This window comes from Ceraceosorus guamensis (genome assembly GCF_003144195.1).
Source record: "Ceraceosorus guamensis strain MCA 4658 unplaced genomic scaffold IE81scaffold_14, whole genome shotgun sequence".
Lineage (NCBI taxonomy): Eukaryota > Fungi > Basidiomycota > Exobasidiomycetes > Ceraceosorales > Ceraceosoraceae > Ceraceosorus > Ceraceosorus guamensis.
This window is the reverse complement of record NW_020290009.1, coordinates 227,792-249,610: the sequence shown is the minus strand read 5'-3', so window position 1 is coordinate 249,610 and position 21,819 is coordinate 227,792. Positions and strand designations below refer to the sequence as shown.

At 55.7% G+C, this 21,819-nt stretch overlaps 9 protein-coding genes across 9 annotated transcripts; 7 read left to right on the top strand and 2 right to left on the bottom strand.

Moving 5' to 3' along the window:
• Positions 1-704: 704 nt before the first annotated feature.
• Positions 705-1,661, top strand: IE81DRAFT_346024 (hypothetical protein; the record flags this gene model as incomplete). Its single annotated transcript, XM_025515987.1, has 1 exon — positions 705-1,661. The coding sequence occupies one exon, from the start codon at positions 705-707 to the stop codon at positions 1,659-1,661; it is 957 nt and encodes a 318-aa protein (XP_025371245.1).
• A 1,586-nt stretch (positions 1,662-3,247) lies between these two features.
• Positions 3,248-4,858, top strand: IE81DRAFT_46579 (hypothetical protein). Its single transcript, XM_025517360.1, has one exon. The coding sequence runs from the start codon at positions 3,425-3,427 to the stop codon at positions 4,706-4,708; it is 1,284 nt and encodes a 427-aa protein (XP_025371244.1). The 5' UTR covers positions 3,248-3,424; the 3' UTR covers positions 4,709-4,858.
• IE81DRAFT_321746 (hypothetical protein) lies at positions 4,639-5,416 on the top strand. The gene is made up of 2 exons (XM_025513441.1): positions 4,639-5,278; positions 5,363-5,416. Exons 1-2 carry the CDS (start codon positions 4,795-4,797, stop codon positions 5,407-5,409), a joined length of 531 nt encoding a protein of 176 aa, XP_025371243.1. The 5' UTR covers positions 4,639-4,794; the 3' UTR covers positions 5,410-5,416.
• An 885-nt stretch (positions 5,417-6,301) lies between these two features.
• IE81DRAFT_321745 (hypothetical protein) lies at positions 6,302-6,721 on the top strand. The gene has a single exon (XM_025513440.1). The coding sequence runs from the start codon at positions 6,462-6,464 to the stop codon at positions 6,681-6,683; it is 222 nt and encodes a 73-aa protein (XP_025371242.1). The 5' UTR covers positions 6,302-6,461; the 3' UTR covers positions 6,684-6,721.
• A 1,068-nt stretch (positions 6,722-7,789) lies between these two features.
• IE81DRAFT_321743 (hypothetical protein) lies at positions 7,790-8,874 on the top strand. The gene is made up of 3 exons (XM_025513439.1): positions 7,790-7,929; positions 8,106-8,267; positions 8,366-8,874. Exons 1-3 carry the CDS (start codon positions 7,839-7,841, stop codon positions 8,482-8,484), a joined length of 372 nt encoding a protein of 123 aa, XP_025371241.1. The 5' UTR covers positions 7,790-7,838; the 3' UTR covers positions 8,485-8,874.
• Positions 8,875-9,012: 138 nt separating this feature from the next.
• IE81DRAFT_321742 (hypothetical protein) lies at positions 9,013-10,226 on the bottom strand. The gene is made up of 3 exons (XM_025513438.1): positions 10,123-10,226; positions 9,607-10,030; positions 9,013-9,484 (listed from the first exon to the last, which is right to left on the bottom strand). Exons 2-3 carry the CDS (start codon positions 9,833-9,835, stop codon positions 9,105-9,107), a joined length of 609 nt encoding a protein of 202 aa, XP_025371240.1. The 5' UTR covers positions 9,836-10,030; positions 10,123-10,226; the 3' UTR covers positions 9,013-9,104.
• An 873-nt stretch (positions 10,227-11,099) lies between these two features.
• IE81DRAFT_282521 (hypothetical protein) lies at positions 11,100-11,801 on the top strand (the record flags this gene model as incomplete). The annotated part of the gene is made up of 3 exons (XM_025511536.1): positions 11,100-11,373; positions 11,458-11,558; positions 11,637-11,801. Coding segments are annotated over 3 exons (540 nt in total), but the record flags the coding sequence as incomplete, so codon positions are not given.
• A 1,986-nt stretch (positions 11,802-13,787) lies between these two features.
• IE81DRAFT_299697 (S-adenosyl-L-homocysteine hydrolase) lies at positions 13,788-15,826 on the bottom strand. Its single transcript, XM_025512205.1, has 3 exons — positions 15,609-15,826; positions 15,489-15,542; positions 13,788-15,405 (listed from the first exon to the last, which is right to left on the bottom strand). The coding sequence occupies exons 1-3, from the start codon at positions 15,624-15,626 to the stop codon at positions 14,164-14,166; spliced, it is 1,314 nt and encodes a 437-aa protein (XP_025371238.1). The 5' UTR covers positions 15,627-15,826; the 3' UTR covers positions 13,788-14,163.
• Positions 15,827-17,685: 1,859 nt separating this feature from the next.
• Positions 17,686-21,143, top strand: IE81DRAFT_321740 (hypothetical protein). Its single transcript, XM_025513437.1, has 10 exons — positions 17,686-18,370; positions 18,510-18,574; positions 18,651-18,672; positions 18,752-18,830; positions 18,916-18,951; positions 19,029-19,692; positions 19,778-20,040; positions 20,115-20,291; positions 20,371-20,585; positions 20,676-21,143. The coding sequence occupies exons 1-10, from the start codon at positions 18,051-18,053 to the stop codon at positions 20,779-20,781; spliced, it is 1,947 nt and encodes a 648-aa protein (XP_025371237.1). The 5' UTR covers positions 17,686-18,050; the 3' UTR covers positions 20,782-21,143.
• The last annotated feature ends 676 nt before the right edge of the window (positions 21,144-21,819 follow it).

The window sequence follows — 21,819 nt, the reverse complement described above, 5'->3', positions numbered from 1 at the left end:
CAGGATCCAGATATCGTGTCCGCGAGTCGAGGAGAGAGGAATAGGGATGTGTACACGTGGAAGTTTTGCAGTCGCAGCAGGTGCGTTCGCCTGCACGAATCACAATGTACGGTACCGCGCTTCTCTTCTACCGTGAGTCGTGACTGCATGGATGGTATCACGCGCGCGGCGACTCTTCGCAACTTTTGACGCGTGACTCTGCATGACTGCGTGGATGGGTGTTGACTCGTGACTTGCTTTTTGAGGTTGTTGAACGCTCATATCATGCACAGCAGCGATTTGAATCAAAGGGCGGCCAAAGTTGTGAGTCCGTGCACCCGCCTAGCTCGAGCCTGCTTGGTGGTCACGCGGGACGTGACGGCTCCGCCTGGTGAGACAGCCACGAGTTCCACCAGCACTTGTGACTCCATTCAAGGTTCAGATTCGCCTCGATACGTGGTCGCGATGGCGCATATCTTCCCTTCCTCCAGATCGATATCAGATAGCGAACTTCGCGGACTTCAAGGCCGTCGATCACCGCGCGCTGCCCGAACTGGTCGAAGATCACCTCTCACCGGATTGCGATCGTTGAGCAGGGCACACGGAGAATGACTTCGAGGTCTTCCTTACCACACATGGCCTCGAAACACGCCACCGCCACACAACTTCGGCCATCCTCTGCATTCAGCACATTGTACATTCCAGGATAGCTTGCCGGCGACGCCATGACCAGATTGGAAAGACCACAACTGCCTAGCGAGCTCATCTTGCTAGTCCTAGAGCACCTTTGCGGAGCACGACCCAGCTTGCTCAGTCGTACAGTGGTGCGGACGCTGCGATCTCTCTGCCTCGTCTCGCGCGAAGTGCATGGTCTTGCACAGGCCCTGCTCTACAACACACTTCGACTCTGTGACGGTCACTCTGCCGCTCTGCTCACTCGCTCGCTGCGAGCTCGGCCACACTTGAAGCAAGCCATTCGTGCTGCGTGGTGGGGCAAAGTGGATCCGCTCGATCAGACCTGGCGAACGCCACCCGTTCACCAAGCAGCTTGGTACAGCGTCAGTCGCATAGGTGGTCTACTTGTCGGTCATCACTATTGCACAAAGCCGGTAGGATCTTGGTGCACTGGCGAAGATCTGAGCACAGCGCTAGAGTGGAATGCTAGGCTCGAAGGCAGGGCTGATCAGCTCCGCGCTCCTTGGGCTTATCACCTCGTCGTCTGTACGCTCGAGAATTGGATGCCTCTTCTGCTACGCTCGGCCGAATGGTGCACCATCACTCATCTCACCATCACTCTCTATCCGTCCCTATGGATCGATCAAGATCTCTTTGAGCACGTGCTCAGGACGCTACTCTCACAGTCCGCTCTGCCGCTGCTTCAGCATCTCGTCTTGCTGGTGGGACACGATGGATTTGCGGTCGGCTCAAGGGTGAGAAGGATCGATCGGTCAAGAGCTATCGCAGCGGCTGCTTCCCGCATCGCGGACCCTCGTCTCAGAGTTCTTGGGGCGCCCACGCACTTCGGCACCGCTGGTCAAGGTCTGGCTGAGGATGTGGAAAAGTACACTCGTAGAGGGTGGGAGGCCAAGATCCGTGGAGAAAAGGGACCGTGGATAGGTATGGACAGCATTGCCGCCTTCACACCACTTGCACATCAAAATCAATGTAGCGATTCTCCCTAGCAAGTGACCGCATTCAGGTACGACCGCAAGTCGACAGTCGTTGCATCGCAAATCATGGCTGCTCTCCACTGTGACTAGCTCACATGAGCCAGCATTTGTCGCTCGTCCTTCCTCGAAGGGATCGCGAACCTCAGCGCACCCTCATCATCAGAGCGAAGAGCATCTCGCCTTGCTGCTGTAAAAAGGCGCGGTCAACAGCAGCTGCTCGGCTGCATCTTGATGAAACACGCACAAAACAAGCATGAAGGCGCAGCTATCAATCGTGAATCAGGAACCGGGAATTGTCCAGCAAGTACAAAAGGTCCGGCATGCAGCAGGCGACGGCGGGTCGTTATTGCAGCATCGCTCGACTCAATCGTCGCGGCGGTCGCGCGGGATCAGGACAGGCGCAACAGTCAAGAGTGAAACAGATCAAGAGATGGCAACGGCGCTGCTGCGCCGCGCGATGGTATTTATATATATATATCCACATCATCTTGCATCGAGCATATGTGATCCAGCAAGTTCAAATCAAGAATCAAGAATGGGAAGGATTCACGATTCAAGATTGCATCGGCGCCTTGCATTCAAAATTCAGAGTTCAAGATTCAAGATTATCTCATTTGATGCAACAGAATCAAATTAACCGTTCCACTCAGGCTTAACTCACCACTTAATTTGATTGTTGACTCAAGACTCTGACTCGAACTTCGAACTCTCGACTCCAAAATGGTGAAGCAAGTTCAATTCTGACTGAGTCAGAGTCAAGAGTCAAGAGTCTTTAGTGAAGAGTGTCTGATCACGTTCAATTAAAATGATTCCAGAACCTTGAATGGCTACCTAGCCAGGCAGCTCCGCCTTGCATGTATGCTTCTGCTTTGCAAGATCTTGTAGTCAAAGATGTTTGTATTGACTTAAGCCTTTCGACTCAAACACGGAGTTCAGGAGCGACATCAGGCACAGCTACGAACTCAAGACCGGCGGCCAATTGCCCAAGAGGTATGAGGAGAAATCGTGAATCTTCTCCCCTTCTTTCTCCCACTTCAAGGTGTATCATCCACTCCTTCCTCTCCTTCTCGGACGGTCAGCAGCCATGTCAAATCTAGGAATTGATCATCCTGGAGAAGAAACACTAAGCGATGATGAGTGGGCCACATCGTTTCGAGTGGGCGTTCTGAACGACTCGGACAGCCAGACCTCCGTCTCGGAACGGAACGATCTCTCAGTCTCAGGCGCTGCAAGGCACCAGACACCAACGCATGATCAAGGGCGCCAGTGCGCTCAGGTAAGTGTACTGGCGCTTCATAAGAAAACGTCTTGCACAAATACTTGCTCAATTGACCGCGATCCACAGACCGCATACATCCCGGACGAGGATGAGTCTGATGTCCTTTTCTGTGATACGCCATTGTAAGTATCGTCATTTGCATATTCTCAAGCTCGGTGCTGATCTCTTGCTGAGGCTCGCTTGTAGCACTATCGCCACTCGCAACGCTGCGAGCCGCAACACTCGTATCAGTGCCCACAAAGACGGGAGTAAGCGCGACAACAGCTCGGTGGTCGGAGAAGCCCCGAACCGTGTCTGTGTGCCGAACTCGAACACAGACACGCCATTCAAAATGCCAGACGACGCCGACAGCTCATCGAGTTAGAACGGACCACAAGCAGCTGGTTCTCCGGCCCCTCTTCAAGTTCAAAGACCCAAAGACCCAGCGCATACAAGCGGCTCCACTGTTTGCGAACCAACGAATCCGGCCAAACGTCGCACGCTAGGCATTAGACCTATGGTGATGCCCATTAATCATTTCAAGCCTCCTCAAACGACTTTTGCCTTCACACGCCCATCATTGAGACCACCGCCCATCCGACAAGAACCTGCCGAACATGCATCGGACGACGCTCGTACGTCGCCGGGCCCTTCATCGCCGAACACCGTCGAGCCGTCGAGAGGTCCGCGCAAACTGGGTGCCGGCTTGCAGCGCGCACGCGTCGGATTAGCAAAAGGAAACATCAGCAAGGGTCAAGCGACGCAGGCAAAGCTCTGTTTCATCCCCCCGCAGGACAAGCATCAGATGGTCCAGGACGAAAGCAGTGTAGATCCGAAAGTCACCGGAGTTCCGTTTGACGACTATTCGGAGAGTATTCAGAGCGACGAAGAGTGGCTCGAAACCATGCAAAACGTCGAGGACGTCTTATCCTCGAGCAGAAGCCCGCCTGTCTGCTCTGAGCCACGTGCAACCTCAGCCTCGGCTATATCGACGTCCTCACTTCATGAGCTAGGTTCGACTGGGAATCGCCGATTTCCCGCGGCAGGCGTCGCGAAGTCAAACGTCGGGACACCAAAGCAACATTTCGGCTCGGTGCCGCCCTTGGGTACACCTCACCTCCCAGCAGACCATGAAGCTCATGGCGATGCTGCGCAGTATCGAGCTGCAGTATTTGAGGTGCGCGAGCCCTCGAACCCGCGATACACTGCTGAGGAACGGGCAAGACATGGCTTTGAGCTGGCAGCCGCTAGCGGCTTCAAAGTTTACGAAGACCCTGTCCAGTATCCGCCGGCTCCTTGGAGCTCTGTAGAGTCGCCGCCCCGTCAAGACGACAATTTGTACATGCGCCCCGGACAATTCTATCCGTCCATGGCACGACCATTGCCTCTGCCGAACAGTCCTACCTCGCAACACGGTTGGAGTTCTGCACACGATCTTTCGTCACAAGGAGACCGTCTTCGTGCGCTGCTTGCGCACCAAGAGACGGTGTCCCACTCCTTATATCCTGACCACTTGACCCACGGCGAGCCTAACAGCAGCTCCTATTCTACCCAAGATGCTGACATTGTTGAACATCAACCTATCTATGACGCTACTGAGGACGATGGCTGGTCTGATACAAATCCCGGCCAGGATGTTGTACACGGAGGTCGCGTTTCTCGCCTGACTATCGAAGCTGGCACGGGGTGGAACCAGGCTTCGCGCTCTTCACGGGTACAGCCGCGCACTGACGCTACGAAAAGCTACGGTAGTCCTGCAGACAGTGCTCTGGCATTGCTGTCCTCTCCGAATCGTGAGTAGCTCCCTCAAAGTTGATTCCGGCGCGAGCTCCACCGATGACACAGATCTTCTTACGCGCAGATCGCCGTGGTAGACGGACCTTGCCTATGCGTCGAGAACGCGCTTCGCCAAAGCTATCCGGTGCCAGCGCTACTCGAAGCGACCATCGTCTGCGTAATTTCCGTTATCGCGCGGCTGCTCACGACGAGCAACTCGCTGACGTGGCCTGGAGCGGAACTTTGTGGGCAAACAAGCTTGGTCGATCCGTTCAGCTGCGACAACGCGAGCAACCGTCTCAGCGCTTACTTCCGAGCGTTGCTCAGCGCAAGGGCAGCGGAAACGGCGTTCCTCGCATGACGCCACAAGGTCGTGCAAACGCAAGCAAGCGCCTCAGGCTGCCACTTTTCTCGAATCAAGCAAATGCTCTCAAAGGCCCAGCTCGGAGGCAGAGCGAGGCTGATGGCGCGCATCAGAGGTACGACACCAATGAAGAACCCAGCCGAGATGATGTAGCGGCCTTTGATAGCTACATAGATCGCCACGCTAGCATTGGTGAAGGTTGCGAACCACAGCGCCTGACGCTCTTCGAACCTTCTCCCCCAGCCAAAAGAAGTCGCGCGTCGTTACATCGTTGACGATCATCTTCGCGCGACGTGTTGCATCCCGACCACTCACCATGTTCAAGCTTGTCGGCAGTTTTGTACGACACGACAATCACATGACACTCAGAGTGACTTGCATGCTGAGTTTTGTTCCCCAGGACTCTGCCGTCTTCTTGGTCTCAGGCTGATAGCCCCGTCCGCAGCGAGCGGGCACCAGCTTCGTTGGCGGCTTGCCCTATCCGCACGAGTGCAGGCCTGACGCGAAGCAGACCAAGCATTGTGACTCGGTGAGGCCGATCCGAGCAGTGCCGGCTCGCAATGACTTTTCAAAATGGTGACTTGCTGCGAGCTGGTCATCACGCTGTGCTTTCGCACGGAGCCATTCGTGGTTAGAATCGGCAACTTCTCGCCCCTTATTGGGCATGAAAGCAGGCGTGCAGCCGATGTGCGCGGGAGCGTGGGAGCAGCTGCACGGAGCGGCCTGCCAGACCGTCCTACATCACCAGGCGCCTCTGCCCGAGTGCCTCGTTTCGTCATCCATAGCATTCGCGCTAGTGTCCACGTAGTGCAGGGTTGGCCGCCGGCACGGCGGTTTCTGACGGCGATGCAAGCTGCACGCCACGCAAGTGACGCAACCGAGACCTCGGTTGAGAGATGGATGGATGATGATGGCATCGATCGATCGAGAGATCTGGCGCCTGCACGCTGATGTGGTCGACCGAGGCGGCAGGCTTTGTGGAAAGACTCTCGTGCTGAGGTCAGAAGCGTGGCCTGCTGAAGAGAGATGCGGCCCGTCGTCACGAGTCTGCGACCGCGTGATTTCACGCTCGGGTCGTGTGTGTACAGGTAAGATCCGCTCCCGTACCCATCGCAGGTCACGGATGCAGACCGAGCAAAATGCTCACTGAGAGTCCACGTATTCGGCACAGAATGGGCGGCGGCGAGCGAACATGCACATAAAGTTGCGAAAATTCAAAGGGTGATGCGGAAGGAAGGCTTTTCTCAACGACCGCCACCAAGCGTTGGAGCGGGAGCGGCGGCGGCAAGTCGGATTCCATTTTGTCAGAAGTGCGAGATCCCTTGCCGCGCGCTTTACAACCGTTGACTGATGAGCAAGTGATTGCGGTTGGGCCCTGCATTGAGGGAAAGATTCTGCGACCGACAGGGCCTGCATGAGCCCCTGCTGCAGAGGGGTGCTGATGCTGTACCTGCCCGCCTTCCAAGCTCAACATATGGGCTGCGTCGACGGCGCATGCTGGAAAGCTGCAGTGCGGATGCTAGACTTGGCCAGGAGCCTCGAATCGGCAGTCCCGAGCGCTGATCCCAGACGGACAGACCCCCTCGACTTGCTGCATGGGCAAGGGTCAAATGCGACCTGGGCATGTCTGCTCTAAGCAATGTTGAATGGGACAGCGATCAGGCCTCCTTCCGACTCGCAAGGTTTTTGAACGCGCAATCGGTGGCACTTCAAGTCCAAGACTTAATTTCGTTCAGGAGCTCTGATTGCAATTGAAACTTGCACATAATGAAGTTCGTATACGAACGGATCGCTTATGATGACGCTCTCTCTCGTCGGTGCACGCGGGGCGCGAGGTGGATGCATGCCATGGTGCAGACACGCAGACAGAGCCCAAGGCGACTGCGCAAGTGAAGCAACTGGCTGTCAATCTGTCTCTGCTTCGCTGCTACACTCCCTGTTGAGTGCTGATGGGCCGTTTGGACGAGGCAGATTTGAGGACTGATTGCCTACACAGAACAGTCGTGAGTCAAAGGAACGATAGCTCTTGGCTATGACTGCAGGAGCAGGAGAGAGTGATGAATTGCCTGCAGCGCTTGCGGTGTGCGGCTGCCGCGCACGGCAAGGCGTGCGTTGAACCGTTTCAAACGATCCAAGATTCAAATAAGCATCAGCAGCACATCCCCGCCCGGCGCAGCACTCGGTCGAGGGAAGGTCGATCAAAACACTCGTCACTCACCACTGGCGAATGGCCTGAGGTCGGGTGGTGTAGCGGTGTGTGTGTACCTGATGCTGCTATATACGTGTGAAGCTGCTGCAGCTTTTCCTCAAATAGCCTCGCGCCCCTCACCACAGCACACACAACAACGACGCAAAAGTCCGAATGAACCTGCGTGCCTGCTACAGCCACTCGCTACGGTCGACCGCTTGCTGACCCCGATAGCGAGAACACCTTCATGTCACCAGGTCGGCACGCCCATTGCAACGTCCTGTTTCTCCGCCCCTCTCTATCACACCCCACGCCGACTGCCGACCTTTGACATCGCACATTTGACAGCGACCAACTCGCTCAACATCAAGCTCTTCAGCAGCAAAGTTCACCTTCACAACGCCCTCGCCTCGGCGGACAAGTCGGCTCGCTTCGGCTCAACATTCCGCTCCTTGAACCGCGCAGAGACTTCCCTCATTGTCCTCGCTACCCGCCGCAACCATGCACAATACCTTCTTCATCTCCATCCTGTTCGTGGCCGTTCTCCTTGTGGTCAGCCCAGTCGTCGCTGGTCTTCACGAGGACAAACGCTCGCTGGTTCATATGCGAGCGAGGGATGGCAATCATCATCACCATAGCCACAAGAAGGCGAACAATCGGATCAAGACTGGTGCCAAGATTACCTTCTACGCCGGTAAGTCGAGAAAGAATTTTGAGCTCAGAAGCTGCCGCAGACGCTGTCTATGAAGCCAAGCGGAGCGAAAGAGTACGCCAGAGCGTAGGGACGTACTGTAGCGTCAGAAGCAATATGGTCGGGGACGCCTCGGCAAGAAACCCCACGTGTGACGCCGGTTGCTGACCAGCGAGCAGTGCGCCCTCATCACCATTCAGGCGAACAGCTCGCTAAACCCTCTTGCGGCGGAAGCACTCCAAAAGACGAGGATATGATCGCTGCTGCGCCCGCGAACAGCCCAGCCAAATGCGGTGACCACGTCACGATCAAGCACGGCAGCAAAGAGGTCACAGTCAAGGGTGAGTCGTCTGCTGTCAAGAGTCAGCCATCCCTCACACCATTGGTTGAGTTCCACTGACAAGGCCGCTCTTCTCACTTGCCTGTCTCTCCTCGGCAGTCATCGACACTTGCGAGGGTTGCCCCAAGATGGGCTTGGATCTTTCCAAAGGAGCGTTCCAGAAGCTTGCCACGTTGGACGCAGGTGTCATTGAGGGCGCCCAGTTTTGGATCAACTAGACAACGACGCGCGATGATGCACCGGCATAGTCTACCGACGCCAAAGTCGTGCGCAAGACATTTGAAGATGAGGCAGAGCCCCATCCCGTCCCTCTAACTCCGCTCGCCTTTGTTCGCATGCGTTTGAGCACCGACTTCGGTCCAACCGACACTTCTTACTCTGACACCATCGAGCCAGTTAATTCCGAAAGCTTGCCCTGCCCGAGTTCTCCAATTGTAACCCACGTTCTGTCTACTGGGCCTCTTGTCGAGCTTTGAAGGTCAGCATGATAGCTCTGACCCATACCCTTTCACAGGTACCTATGTCTTCCATCATCCCACCTTCCCTCGTCTGAAAGAGCTCGCTCTGAGCTCCAATGAACATTTTAGCCCGTCAAAGCTCAGCGTGATCGGTAGCAGGTCCCGTGCCCACCACCAGCTATGGCACCCGTTGCGTCTAGCCCGCGCAGAAAGTCGACACGCGTGAATGTGAAGAGAGCCCGACACAAGTTGACCTCGTGTGCGCGCTTTCCGCCCCCCCCCTCTGATGGAACAGCTGCCCATGCTCAAAACAGACCGTAGAATTGCTTGTTTGATCGCCAGACGTGCGTGTGCTCATGTATGCATTCCGATGATCCATCTTAAGCGGCCTTGACAAAGTTCGAGGCCTTGATCCGTTCCCTATTCTTTTTCCTAAGCTGCTTCTTGATCTCCTCTGGCGTCTTCGGGACCTCCTCGACCTGCTGCGCCTGAGCACCGGTCTTGCTAGCCTTGGCATCCGCCAACCTTTTAGCCTTTTTCGCCCTCTTCAAAGCGATTCTGAGCTCTCCCTTGGTGGCAGCTGCACCCAACGACGTAACGTCCGAGCCTCCTCCAGTTGTCCCTGCTAGCGACCAGAGCCATGTTGGGTAAGAGGCGTCTGGTAGAGCAACAGGCTCGGGCTGATCCTTTAGCAACGCGAGACCCTTCAGCAACGTTCCTTCTGGGCATGACGAGACGATTCCTGCAGGCGGACCGTATCCTGCCAAGAGACAGAGGGACAGCGCATGTGTCAGACATTGTACGGTGTCGGACATTGGTCTCTCCCTACTGCTTTACTTGTTGGCGCTTGAGCTTTCCATCACACCAGAGCGAGGAACTCACCTGCAGGAGCAGCTTGTGGAAGCGCTTGTGTGCTAGATGGACCAGCCTCGGTCGCAGCGGTCCCAGCTTCGGCTCGCTTCGGCTCGCTAGGTGAAGAGTAGTGCCTCAGAATTGCCATAGCGCTCATGCGTGGGGCAGAGGAGACACGACAAGCGCAAGCTTGACGAGCGGTGGAGGTCGAAGCCAAGGCGGTACGGACCACAGACCGGGGGGCGCTTCGGGAGGCCATCTTTGCAGCTGCCGGCTGGACGAGCCCTTCTGCCGACAAGACCACGCCTGTGCGATTCGCTTCTGTAGCACTGAATGAGGCGTCGACCAGGTCGCACCAAGTAGGATGATGTTCAAAGGTTGGATGCTGGCTCCCTTGTGGTCTTACCCGGTCTTGCTCTTTGAAGAGGCGAGATCTGGTTTTGTCCCAACTCGTCTGCACGCGTGATTTGCAGACGAATTAAGTCACTGCTGCGTCGAATCCAGTCCGGCACGTGACGCGCGCGCGGGGCGCCGGGATGTGCTCACCGTGACTCTGCTTGCATGGCTGTGCATGCCTACCATGACATGCCCGGCTTTCTTCATGCCACGAAGCATCCATCGAGTGCGCTCGCTACATGCACGATTCGCTCGGCGCTCGAGTCTTGTATGGCCGCCAATCTTGAATCGTAAGCCAAATCGCTCGATCCTTTTGTCTGTGAACCACGCCGTCCGGCATCGTTTTCGACGGAGCTCACCTTCCGAGTGTCGACCTCGGCGCAGGGCGAGTCGGGCGTCGCGCGCGAGAAGGACAAAAGGACGATAATGTAGGGCGTCCAGCGGCAACATTGGGCGCGCTGGCAAGCTGCTTCTGCTGCGGGTGGGATTGGGTCTCCAAATCGTGCACCCAGACTTCCTCACGACTCGCCAATCTACCACCGCGCACAGCCCATGGGACAAAAGAATCCGACCATTGGCGTCGCGGCGTCGCTCTCTCGCCATGGTCACTCTCGACAGCAACGTGCTAGATGTTGCTCCTGCTGGGCCATACACCTGACAGACAATGATGGTGCTGAAGCTGGAGCTCAAAACGTAATGTCAATCCCGCTACTGGCTTAGAGACGCTCTCGTCTCTACTCTCACTTCTCTCGCTCGCTGTCTCCTGACCCGCTCACTCGTATCGTTCAAGCACAACTCGTCCCTGATCCGATCCCGCTCTTCTCACTCTAAAAGATCGTGTCTTAGACTCGCGCTCACTCAATAGCTCTTCTAATCTCATACACAGCGCGTGCTAGCTCGGCCTCTTTCCCTCGTTGCCCAAAGGTGTTTGAGACACCCCATCGCTTATAGACAGAGGTGACTCGGTGCCATCGCCTGCGGCGATCCTCATGCAAGTCTGCCAGTAGCCGTAGCCCCGCAGATCATCCTAACCAAGCAAAGCACGCAACAGCATCCACATCGACTTTCCGCAAGGTCAGGTCGTATCAATCCAGCCTCTTCTGCTTTGGGGCCGTGCTGGTCACGACATGGTAGCTCCGTCAGCTCTCAAATTCATCGGTCTAAATGCGCTCAGACTTCTCAGCGTATGTATCCTCCTCCTTACCGTGGCAGCGCTGATAGACTTGATGGTCATCGATGCGAAAGCCATCAACGAGCTATCGGCCGAGGAGAAGAGCGACGTGGAAGAGGATTGCAGCTACTTTGCGGGCACCAGCGTACCCACTCACGTATGGGGTCTATTCTGGTGCCAGCTCAACAGAACGTTCCTCATCATCCTAGCATTCATTGGTCTTGCTTCCGGTGAGCTGCGCATGGTTACATGACAGACAGCACACGGAACGGATTCGAATTGACATGATGTGCCACAATGTCTTCCGTCAACAGAACTCAACTGGGGCGGTCTAGCTGAGCGCTTCTTCAATCACAACATTCCAATGCTCAGCTCATCCTTCTCTACCATGCCCTTGGGTGTACTCGAAATCATGGTGCGTGTCATGATGTGAAAGGCCCCTGCGTCACGCTGACTGAGTGCTCGCCCTGCACCACTCACCTTCGTCGCCCAGATTGGCACTTGTATGCTCAGCTCTTTTCTCTGGATATTCCCCCTCGTCGTGGCGTGGATGCTCGTTGTCATCGGTCTGACGAACGTCATCCTTGGCGCGCTTTTCCGATCGAAGGGCAAAGACATACGCTCTGTCGTGGCACGCAAGCAGAAGAAGGCGGATATCAAAGAGGTTCGGTGGGCGCCCCCAAGCGAGAAAAGATTGACGGTGCAAATGCTAAGACCGACAAACGTCCGGGAGAACGCGTGGCACGCTTTCGAAAAGCTTCGGAAGGGCAAGGACAGCACGGCTGACAGAGCTGCGGTCGGGTTAGCCAGCACAAGGAGCGGGACGTCTCACTCGCCACCTTGGTCAGATCCGAACAGCGCAGCGCGTGATTCTGCTGGGGCGGCAGACATCAAACTTGCTAGAGCCAATTCGCGGTCAGCGCATCCGGATCAGGCAAGCGACTTTCCTTCTCTAGAGACCAGTGGCCAATCGGAGCTGCTGAGACAACGAGCTCGTGAAGCCAATGTGCGAGCCGAGCGTGAGCAAGAGGAAAGGGAAAGAAAGATGTTTGAGCTGCGTAGATTGATGCAGCTCGAAGATGAGCAGGAGTACAACGCGGAGCGCGATTTGGAAGCTGGCATGCGACGGCTGAGCGAAGAGTATGAGTGGAATGATGAGAAGAGCATCGCAGTGCCGCGCGCTCACGCACACGACGACAAGTCTGCAGATCAAGAGGACAGAGCGGCACTTTCAGCTCCAATCTGGGCTGCTCATCGAACTCCTGACGACGCGCGGGAAAGGAAGGAGATAACGCAACAAGCTGCAAAGAAGGGCGCGCACGACTTCATGCACAGGGGACGAGTGAAAGCTGGCGAGGATTCGACCGCTTGGAATGAAGGGGCTGGTGATCCTTCTCGTGCAGGAGCGTCTGTTCCGGCATCACGAGAGCCTCAAGTCAGCGGCAGAAGATGGCCCAGGTCACCTGGTTTCGGTAGCAGTGCAAGGGAATTCACCGCGAGAGTGGGCAGACGTAGCCTTGTGCTGAGTCGACACCTGAAGGAGCTGAAAGCGACAGCAGTATCTCCCAAAAGCCCGAAATTCACCGTCGGAAAGGGCAATCCCAAAGCTCGCGTCCCACGTCTGCCCTTGAGCAAAGCTTCTGGCGGCCAACCGATTCCTGGAAGGTTTCCCAAATCTCCGACGAGATACGTAACGCGTCCTAGACGGGCAACGAACGCCTCGTCGACTGCAAGATCGTCCTATTACGAATCTGCAGATGAGGAACCTGCGTCCCCAGCCGATCGGCAACATCCGACCCAGGATGCTGTAGAAGATCGTCAACCAATTTCGACCCACTACGACGGCGCCAACTTTGACGTTATCGAGGTGGGATTACCTCCGCTTCCGATCCGTGCGGAAGAAGTATTCAAATTGGGACGGTCAGCTTCATCCGTCAACAAGCAAACGATGCCAAGAATGCCTCCTCGAGCTTTTGTGGAAGCAGGCGGAGGTCGCGTGATGAAGGCTGAACCAGACGACGAATTCAGAAAAGACTCGCTCGACTCTCTCTCTTCCACGATCCAGCCCGGCGTCAACGCGTCGCTAGGCGAAGGGCACATCATCATCCACGAAGCCGATGGCAAAAAGAACACAGCTTCGCGGTACCCAGTCGCTCGACAATGGGCCAGCGAATGGAATCGCGATCGCCTGTTGCGCGACGATACCGACGACGAGATTTCGAAAACCAAGAGACCATTGAACATTCCTGATGGTCGTTCGTTGAAGAGCAGAGCACAGCAGACCTCGCCAGTCGCAACATACCGTACCGATGCTTGGGCTCCCAAGAGCAGAAGACACGTCCCATCGAGCGGTCCACCCATCTGACCCGGCGTGAGCGCGTCCTTTCCTCAAATCCATCATCCACTCACTCCTTACCATCGTAGGACAATTTCTTTCTCCAGATAGTTCCACATCTTCTCACCTGATAGCTTGCCGAAATCCACCAAATGTGAATGTTTGCTATCCTCGCGTGCCGCCATCTCTGCTCGGCGTTGCGCGCATGATCCGTGCCTGATCGTTTTGACTCTTGTTCGATTCATGAGACTAGCGGTTCAGCTCGCACTAGACGAGAAGTCACGCGCCACCACAAGAATCCGATGAAATGCTTTTGAACGAGCCTGTTGAATGGCTCTCGTTGATTGCGACTAAACTTCCGAAGAAGCCTTTTTGTGTGTGTGTGTGTGTGTATTGATGCGATGTGTTGATACATTGGTAGGCTCGGGTCATTGACTCGTGGACCGATAGAAGAGAAGTTGGCGTTGAGCAGCAAAAAGATCTCTTGAGGCGCGGGATTTCGGGGGATAATTGTATGGTGATGAAGCGGAATAATGGCAGGTTCAAAGAGGATGTGACTGAGGACAAGAAGCGTGAGAATCGGTGTTGAAAGATCCTGTGCTATGCGTGTGTGACGGGCCAAGAAGAGAGACCAAAGAGAGCATTGTGGTGGACACCAAGCTCCGGCCGACAGGGGCTTGATCGCTTAGTAACGGTAGTGCTCCTGCTTGAAGGGACCAGCGCCGTTGGGGTCGAGGTCGAGATACTCGGCCTGCACCTTGGTAAGCTTGGTGAGCTTGACGTTCAGCTTGCCAATGTGGGAAGCGGCGACCTCCTCGTCCAGAATCTTGGGCAGCATGTAGACCTTGCCGCTCTCGTACTTGCCATCAGTGTTGTTCTTCCACAGCTCGATCTGAGCCAGGGTCTGGCAAGTGAAGCTGAAGGACATGACACCCGATGGGTGACCAGTGGCGCAACCCAGGTTGACGAGACGTCCATCAGCCAAGAGGAGCACGTGGCGGCCGTTGGCCATGGTGTATCGGTCAACCTGGGGCTTGATGTTGACGACCTCCTTGGCGTTCTTCTTGAGCCAAGCGACGTCAATTTCGACGTCGAAGTGACCAATGTTGCAAACAATGGCGTCCTCTTGCATGTTCTCGAAGTGCTTGGAGGTGATGATGTCACGGCAACCAGTGGTGGTGACGAACACGTTTGCGATGGGGGCAACGTCGTCCATAGTGTTGACTTCGTAACCGGCCATAGCAGCTTGCAGAGCGTTGATGGGGTCGATCTCGGTCACAATGACGCGAGCACCGTAGCCACGCAGAGACTCGGCGCAACCCTTTCCGACGTCACCGAAACCAGCGACCACGGCAATTTTTCCGCCAAGCATAACGTCGGTGGCACGCTTGATACCATCGAGCAGAGACTCTCTGCAGCCGTAGTAGTTGTCGAACTTGCTCTTGGTGACGGCGTCGTTGACGTTGATGGCAGGCAACTTGAGGGTCTTGCGCTTAGAGGCGGTGTACAGGTGGTGGACACCAGTGGTGGTCTCCTCAGAAACACCCATGATGTCAGCCAAGAGCTCAGGGTGGTTCTTGTGGATGAGCCAAGTGAGGTCACCTCCATCGTCGAGAATCATGTTGAGAGCCTTGCCGTCAGGGAAAGCCTTGAGGGTCTGCTCGATGCACCAGTTGTACTCGTCCTCGGTCTCACCCTTCCAGGCGAAGACGGGCACACCAGTGGCTGCGATGGCGGCAGCGGCGTGATCCTGGGTTGAGTAGATGTTGCAAGAGGACCAGGTAACTTGCGCGCCGAGGGCAGTGAGGGTCTCGATGAGCACAGCGGTTTGAATGGTCATGTGCAGGCATCCCGCAATGCGAGCGCCCTTGAGAGGCTGGTCTTTGCCGTACTTCGTGCGAAGGGTCATGAGACCAGGCATCTCTGTCTGAGGGGTTGCGCGCGCAATGGGTCTGCCGGTCAGAGCCATGTTATACAAGTGCGTTGAGCTGACGATCATCATCGACTTACCTCGGCGATCTCAATCTCCTTGCGCCCGAAGGCGGCGAGCGAAATGTCTGCGACCTGAGTGTTGGAAGGATTGTGAGGACATTGTACGGGCTGAGCAAACACGACGATCGCTGCACTAACCTTGTAGTTGTTCGACATGCTGGGCAGGGTGATCAGATGACTGCAAATACGAATATGTGCTGAGTGCAAGAGTGTTACCAGAAAGGTGTGGTGTAGAAGTAGAAGAAGATTGATAGCGCGCACGGTCAAAGAATCCCAAATTTCTTCTTCTCTTCTGCGAGACGTGACAATGCCCCTCTTGCCTGGCACACCCACCGCTTCTCACTACAGTATTCGCGCGTTGAATGCTTGATCATCGATTGAGGCTTGATACAGCTGCAGTCACGAGTCTGCAGAAGCTCGTGCATCGCTGCTGATGCACGCGCTGCTGGTCACGAGAGAAGCGCCGCGAACCGCGCGGGGGGCGCCAGGCATGCACCGACGAGCGCTGCATGGGCCCAGCAGCAGAATTTGCACAGCAGCTGTAAGCATCAGCGCGCACGAACCAGCAAGCCATGCTGCGCGTGGGTCAGTGCGAGCTTCGCATTTGCCTGCGCTGCTGCTGCTGTTCCGTCCGCGACACATGTACAACGGCCCAGCAGCTGAAAATTTGCCTCTTGCTGCATGATGCTGGGTTGCGCCGGCGCACGTTGGCTTCCCAGCTCGCGACAAGGGGACAAGCTATGTATCGCACGACCGCTCTGATGCCGAGCAGAGAAGTCACGAAGTTCGCAGTAAATTAGAATGTAAGCAGAATCATGAATATTAATCGATCGTTAATCATGAACTTTGAATCTTGGTCACAAGTCTAACTCACGTGATCCGCGTCGGTGCGACCTTCTGCGGATCAATCTTGAATCAAGGCTCACCAATCAGCAAAGCCCACCTCGAAGCGGGGAAGCCCAATGACGACAGACGCGAATACCACACTGATCACCAGGTAGACCAGACGAGAACAGGATGAACACTCACGTGATTGCAGCGCTTGCCAACCTTTCATATATGTCGATAGGCTGCGCCGAAGACGAGGAAAGACGTGACCGGCGTTTCTGTTGCGACGTTGGATTCCATGCTGCAGCAAAATTATTTGTTGTGTTTGTTTTGCCTAGCTGCTGCTTTCAAAGTCGTGATACGGGCTAGCGCCTGCGGCAGCACACTCAAATCCGGAAGAAACGTGCGCACCGCTTCCAATCAAGAATAGGCAGCAGCAGCAGCAGCAGGCACGAGAACCGCGCCAGTGCGCGCGCGGGTGAGCCCTTGGTTGTAGTCACGAGTGGAGTGCAGCCGCGGCTGCAGCTGCCAGAACGGCCCGTGCGGCTTGTCGCCCATGCAGCAGCAGCAGTGGTGGAAGCAGGAGCTTAGGGGTAAGCGCACGGAGGCTCGACTTGGCCATTCTTGATTTGCATGGTTGGTGCTGATGCACACTGCTTTTGGGAATCGCGAGTCTTGAGTCTGAGTGCAAAGAAAGGAGACGAGCGCCGCGTTGGTTGACGCGTATACGTGGTCTGCATGCTGGTGTGTGAGCTGCACCCCGAGGCCGAGGGGGCGGGGAGACACGGCAAGACGATCGTGCGCTCATCTCGCGCTTCATATCCTGCTCATTCGTGATTCATGCTGCTGGTGCTGCTGCATGCCGTCATCGGTAATTCGCGCTCTGATTGGCGATTTGTATCCAGCAGCATGGCAGTCACGAGTGCAGCGGCATCCATGCACACCAGCGCGGGCGGCTTGATCGCTTCATAACGTATACACATACAATACTCCAGACTCTGACAACAGCGCATGCAGTGATGGCATGCAGTGCTGTGCTGCTGCTGATGGCCTGAGCTGTGAGAGTATATATGCGATGCGAGGCACTGCTGCGCCTCGACCCTGACCTGAGACGCCTAGCTGCTGATGAGGACCACAACATAGGGTGCTGCTGCCTATTTCTGATGCAGCTCCGCGCATACACACATATAGCGGGCACACCTTACGACCGCCGCGATGTGACTCAACTCTGACTCAGTGGCTGTCGTTGATCCGACTTCGCGCGCGTGTGCTGTACGTGCGTCGCGGCATGCATGCAGCAGCAGCGGTGACCAGCCAAGTTCGGCGCGCAATGACAATAATGATGAGCGAGCGAGCAGCAGCAGCAGGGGCAGCGCGACGATGCGTCGGTCGTTTCGTCAACGATTGGCACACGAGCCATCCGTCCGAGTTGGCTTTCCCCACGTTCCGAGCGAACCATCTATCTCAAAGGGACAACCGGTCGTGTGGCTTTTGCATCCGCACCACCTCATCTAGCATCGTCAACGTAAGCGGATAAGCTGCTCCTGACCCTTGCTCAATTCTCCACCGACGCAGCGTCACTCTGACGCTGATCATTCGATCTTCGGAAGCTGCTCTCGCCGCTCCGTATAGGGATCAAGACAAGCTCTGCTCTGCGCGGGTAGCACCTCATACCACAAGCTCACTCGCCGTCCACTTGATCTCCTCCGAAATAGCGCTTTTCTTTCAACCCGCCCAAAGTGCTTGCCGAACATGCCGGGAACTAGCACGGCGACAACGGACAGTGCTTCGACCTCGGCTACGACTGATGCCACTTCCGTGGGGGGCAGTCAAGCTCAGAGCTTGTCCAAAGAAGGAAGCGGCAGCAATGCTGCTGCAGCCTCTACAGCACCAGCCGAAGCTGCTGGCGATGTGAGCGCGGAAGAGTTGGAAAAGGCGCCCGAGGCTGTGCAAATGACGGACGAGGAGGAGCTGACGGCTGCTGGTGAGAAGGACAACAGTGAAGGCTCAAAGATCAAGACGCTGCTCGGAATTCTCAAGCGCATGATCGGCGTCAAGGATATTGCTGCCATGTGAGTGCGAGGGGCGCGTTTGCAGAGTTGATCTGCCAAGACGCTCCCTAGCTTGTCTTGTGAACCAAAGCATACTGCTGGGCCTCGTCCGGCTTTGACCAAGCAACTTGCTAACGCTATTCCCACCACCCTTCAACAGTCGACTCTCCCTCCCTGCCAATCTGCTTGAGCCAGTGCCTAATCTGGAATACTGGAACTACCTCGGTGAGCTCGCAAGCTTGCCGGTGAACACTGAGTCCAGCGCTGACAATCGCTTGCTATTCCTGGCCTGTGCTTTTAGACCGAGGCGACCTTTTCACTACGTGAGTCTGCGCTCCTACTGGCCCCTAGCCGGCTTTCGCTGAGCTTGCCATACTGTAATCCCATCTGCCCTCCTTGCAGCATCCCAGACTTTGACGATCCGCTAGACCGAATGCTGGCAACGCTGCGATTCATGTTCACGAAGGAACTCAAATTCGTAGTGCGTGAAGTAGCCCCAAGCGCAGGGGGCATACGGCGGCCATATCTTGGTGACAAAGCTGACCGGCCTTTGTGGACTTCTGCAGCGCGGCAAGATCTGCAAGCCTTACAATTCAATTCTGGTGAGCGCGCACACCTTGTTGCTCTGCAGTCCAGCCTGCCTCGCACTGACGCCCTAAGTTGTTTCTCACTGGTGTAGGGGGAGCATTTCCGGTGTCATTGGGATGTGCAAATCCCTCGTATCACGGATGAGGGAGACATCGTGCCGCTGCAGAATGTCTCTGTAAGCGAGCCTAAGCCTTTGCAGCAGTCTGCATCCACGAGAGCCTTCAAGTCTACATCTCGAGCCTCTCGGCAAGGCGCTACCGAGACTGGCAATTCGCTTAGTCCAGCTTCGGCAGGCGATGGAGGCAAAGCTGCAAGCCGACCTGGATCTATCAGAAACGTGAGCACCAACACAGTTGCAACCTCTGCCAGCACGGCCGGATCTACAGATGAGAGCAAAGCGAAAAAGGGTCTGAGCAGGTTCCTAGGCAGACGCACGACAAACCAGAGTATCGCCGAGGCCAGCCAAACGGCGGAGACAACCGCCGCAGCAACACCGAGGATAGAGACGACTGACTCAGCAGGCAAGAATCAGAATGGCGATGATGACGACGACGACGACGCAGGATCCTTCAAGACTTCCAAGAGCGACGGGCCCGAGGCGCCTCCCGGCCTGTCACAGGGCCAGCGCCGCATCACATTCCTCACAGAGCAGGTTTCGCACCACCCTCCCATCTCTAGTTTCTTTGTGGAGTGCAAGCAGAGCGGCGTTCAGCTCTGCGGCGTTGACCAGCTGAGCGCCAAGTTTACGGGCACATGTACGTGGTTGCCGTGGGCCCTCGCACGTGTCAAATGTACCACGCGCGTGCTCACCTTCATCCTGATCTCTCTGGCAATGCGCAGCTGTGCGAATTTTCTCCGGAGACCAGAATCAAGGCATCTTTGTCAAGCTGCTCGACAATGCCAAGGGGCCTGCTGGGGAGGAGTATCAGGTGGAACACCCAACTGCGAGTGTCAACGGATTGTTGAGGGGTTCTCTCTGGGTCGCGATCTGCGACACCCTCTCCGTCACTTGCCGAGGGGGTGTTCGAGAAGGCGAGACGGCCGATGAAGATGGACGTGGAGCTGGACCTAGGCTTAGAGCGCTTTGCGAATACAAAGATGAGGTGCGTTTGGGCAGAACAGCCTTGAAGAGCTTACCTGCATCGCTGACGCGCGAGGTCATGAACTCCCATCAAAGAGCTGGGTGTTGAAGGCCAAGTACGCCTTGGAGGGTGTGATCTACGAGTACGATGAGAGCAAGGGTCAGCCTGCCACGGAATTCGACAAGGTCCGACAAGTCCCTCAAGATCGCATCGTGGCCACTTTTGAGGGCTCCTGGAAAGGCCAGATCACATGGAAGAAGAAGGGCGACAAGGTGAGAGGATATGTGCGCTTTGTCGTGATAAGCATTCAGCGTTGGCTAATGTCTGACCTTTGATTCCCTTCTCTTGCAGGAGCCTCGATTGCTCATTGACTTGAACGAGCTCGAACCCGGACAAAAAGCTGTCAGGCCCTTGTCCGCTCAAGAGCCTTATGAGAGTCGCAACATCTGGGAGCCGGTCACTACTGCTATTCTTGCCAAGGACTTTAGCGCGGCTACCAAGCATAAGCAAGAGATCGAGCAGAAGCAGAGAGACGCCGCGGCAGACAGGAAAAGGAAAGATCAGCAGTGAGTTTGTGATTTTCACCAAACTTTTGAATTTCACGAGCCGATCGAACGATCTCGCTCATTCCCTGCTTGCCCCATCGCATCTATTAGATTCGTCCCGAGATTCTTTGATGCGGACATCACCGATGGCAGACCTAGGCTCACCGCAGCTGGACGTGAGGCGCTGGATGGCGAAGGCAGACTGGAAGGCTACTGATACACTCTTAAACAGCATCTATCCTGTTCACATACGGTTTTCATGTCACGGTCCTGCACCTTGCCTGAGGATGGGATCCTCGAACTTCGTGATGCCACTGCTTCATGTCTCTCCTTCTCCGCTGACCACTGAGGCTCTAAGAGTGGTCAAGGAAATGCAAGGCAGAGGCCCTGCGTGGCATGTTCAGACCTCCTTGCCCCTTGCTCCTGAGATCGAAAGACACATACCAAATCTATGAACTTCGCACGCAATCACATCAACTCGCACGCCCTCTCCCGTCACCTTGTGCGTCGCACGCAGACGAACGCCAGAATCGCTGCTGGAAACGTTCAGATGCTCGGAGAATCGTATGTTGATTACGACTGCTGAGCGATGGCGGACGTGTGCAGTCTGTGCAGCCAAGTACTGGGTGAGCTCACAAGAGATGAGACCAAAAGATAAAAGTCGATGCGTGGGAAACTAGGAGAAATGCTCGAGTAGTAGTAGGTCGAAGTGCTGTTCAAGAGAAATTTTGACGGTAATGACGGTAAGGAAAGCAGGAATAGAGGATCGGAAAGATTTGTGAACGCGAAAAAAGTAGAAGAGCTGCGGGAGGATTTGTAATGCGATTGCACGCAAGAATCGAGGAGCGGAAAATGAATGGTTTGTGGAGTCGCCAGATGAATGGTCGTGCAGCCTCGTGGGCTATTGACGGCGGCGCAAACGCATCTGCCCCCCGTCGTTCAAGAGCATTTGTGCTTTATGACTTTCTTTCAAATCAACCTGAAAGCTCGGTGTTTGATCACGATGGAGCTGTTCCTCTCTTTTGCGCGCACCGAGGGTGCAGATCGCTCCCTCATCAGGCAGGCAGATGGTTGTTTCGCTTGCTGATATCGAGCGTTCCACCCAAGCCTTCAGCGGCGATGAGCCCGAGGGTCTCGCCATCCTGCAAGAAGGACAGAGTCCAGATTCAAATCAGCTAAGGTTGAATTGAGGGGTACTTTACGCGTGGCAGACTCACGTCAGAGAGCTGGTCATTGTCGCTGCCGTTTGTGGGCG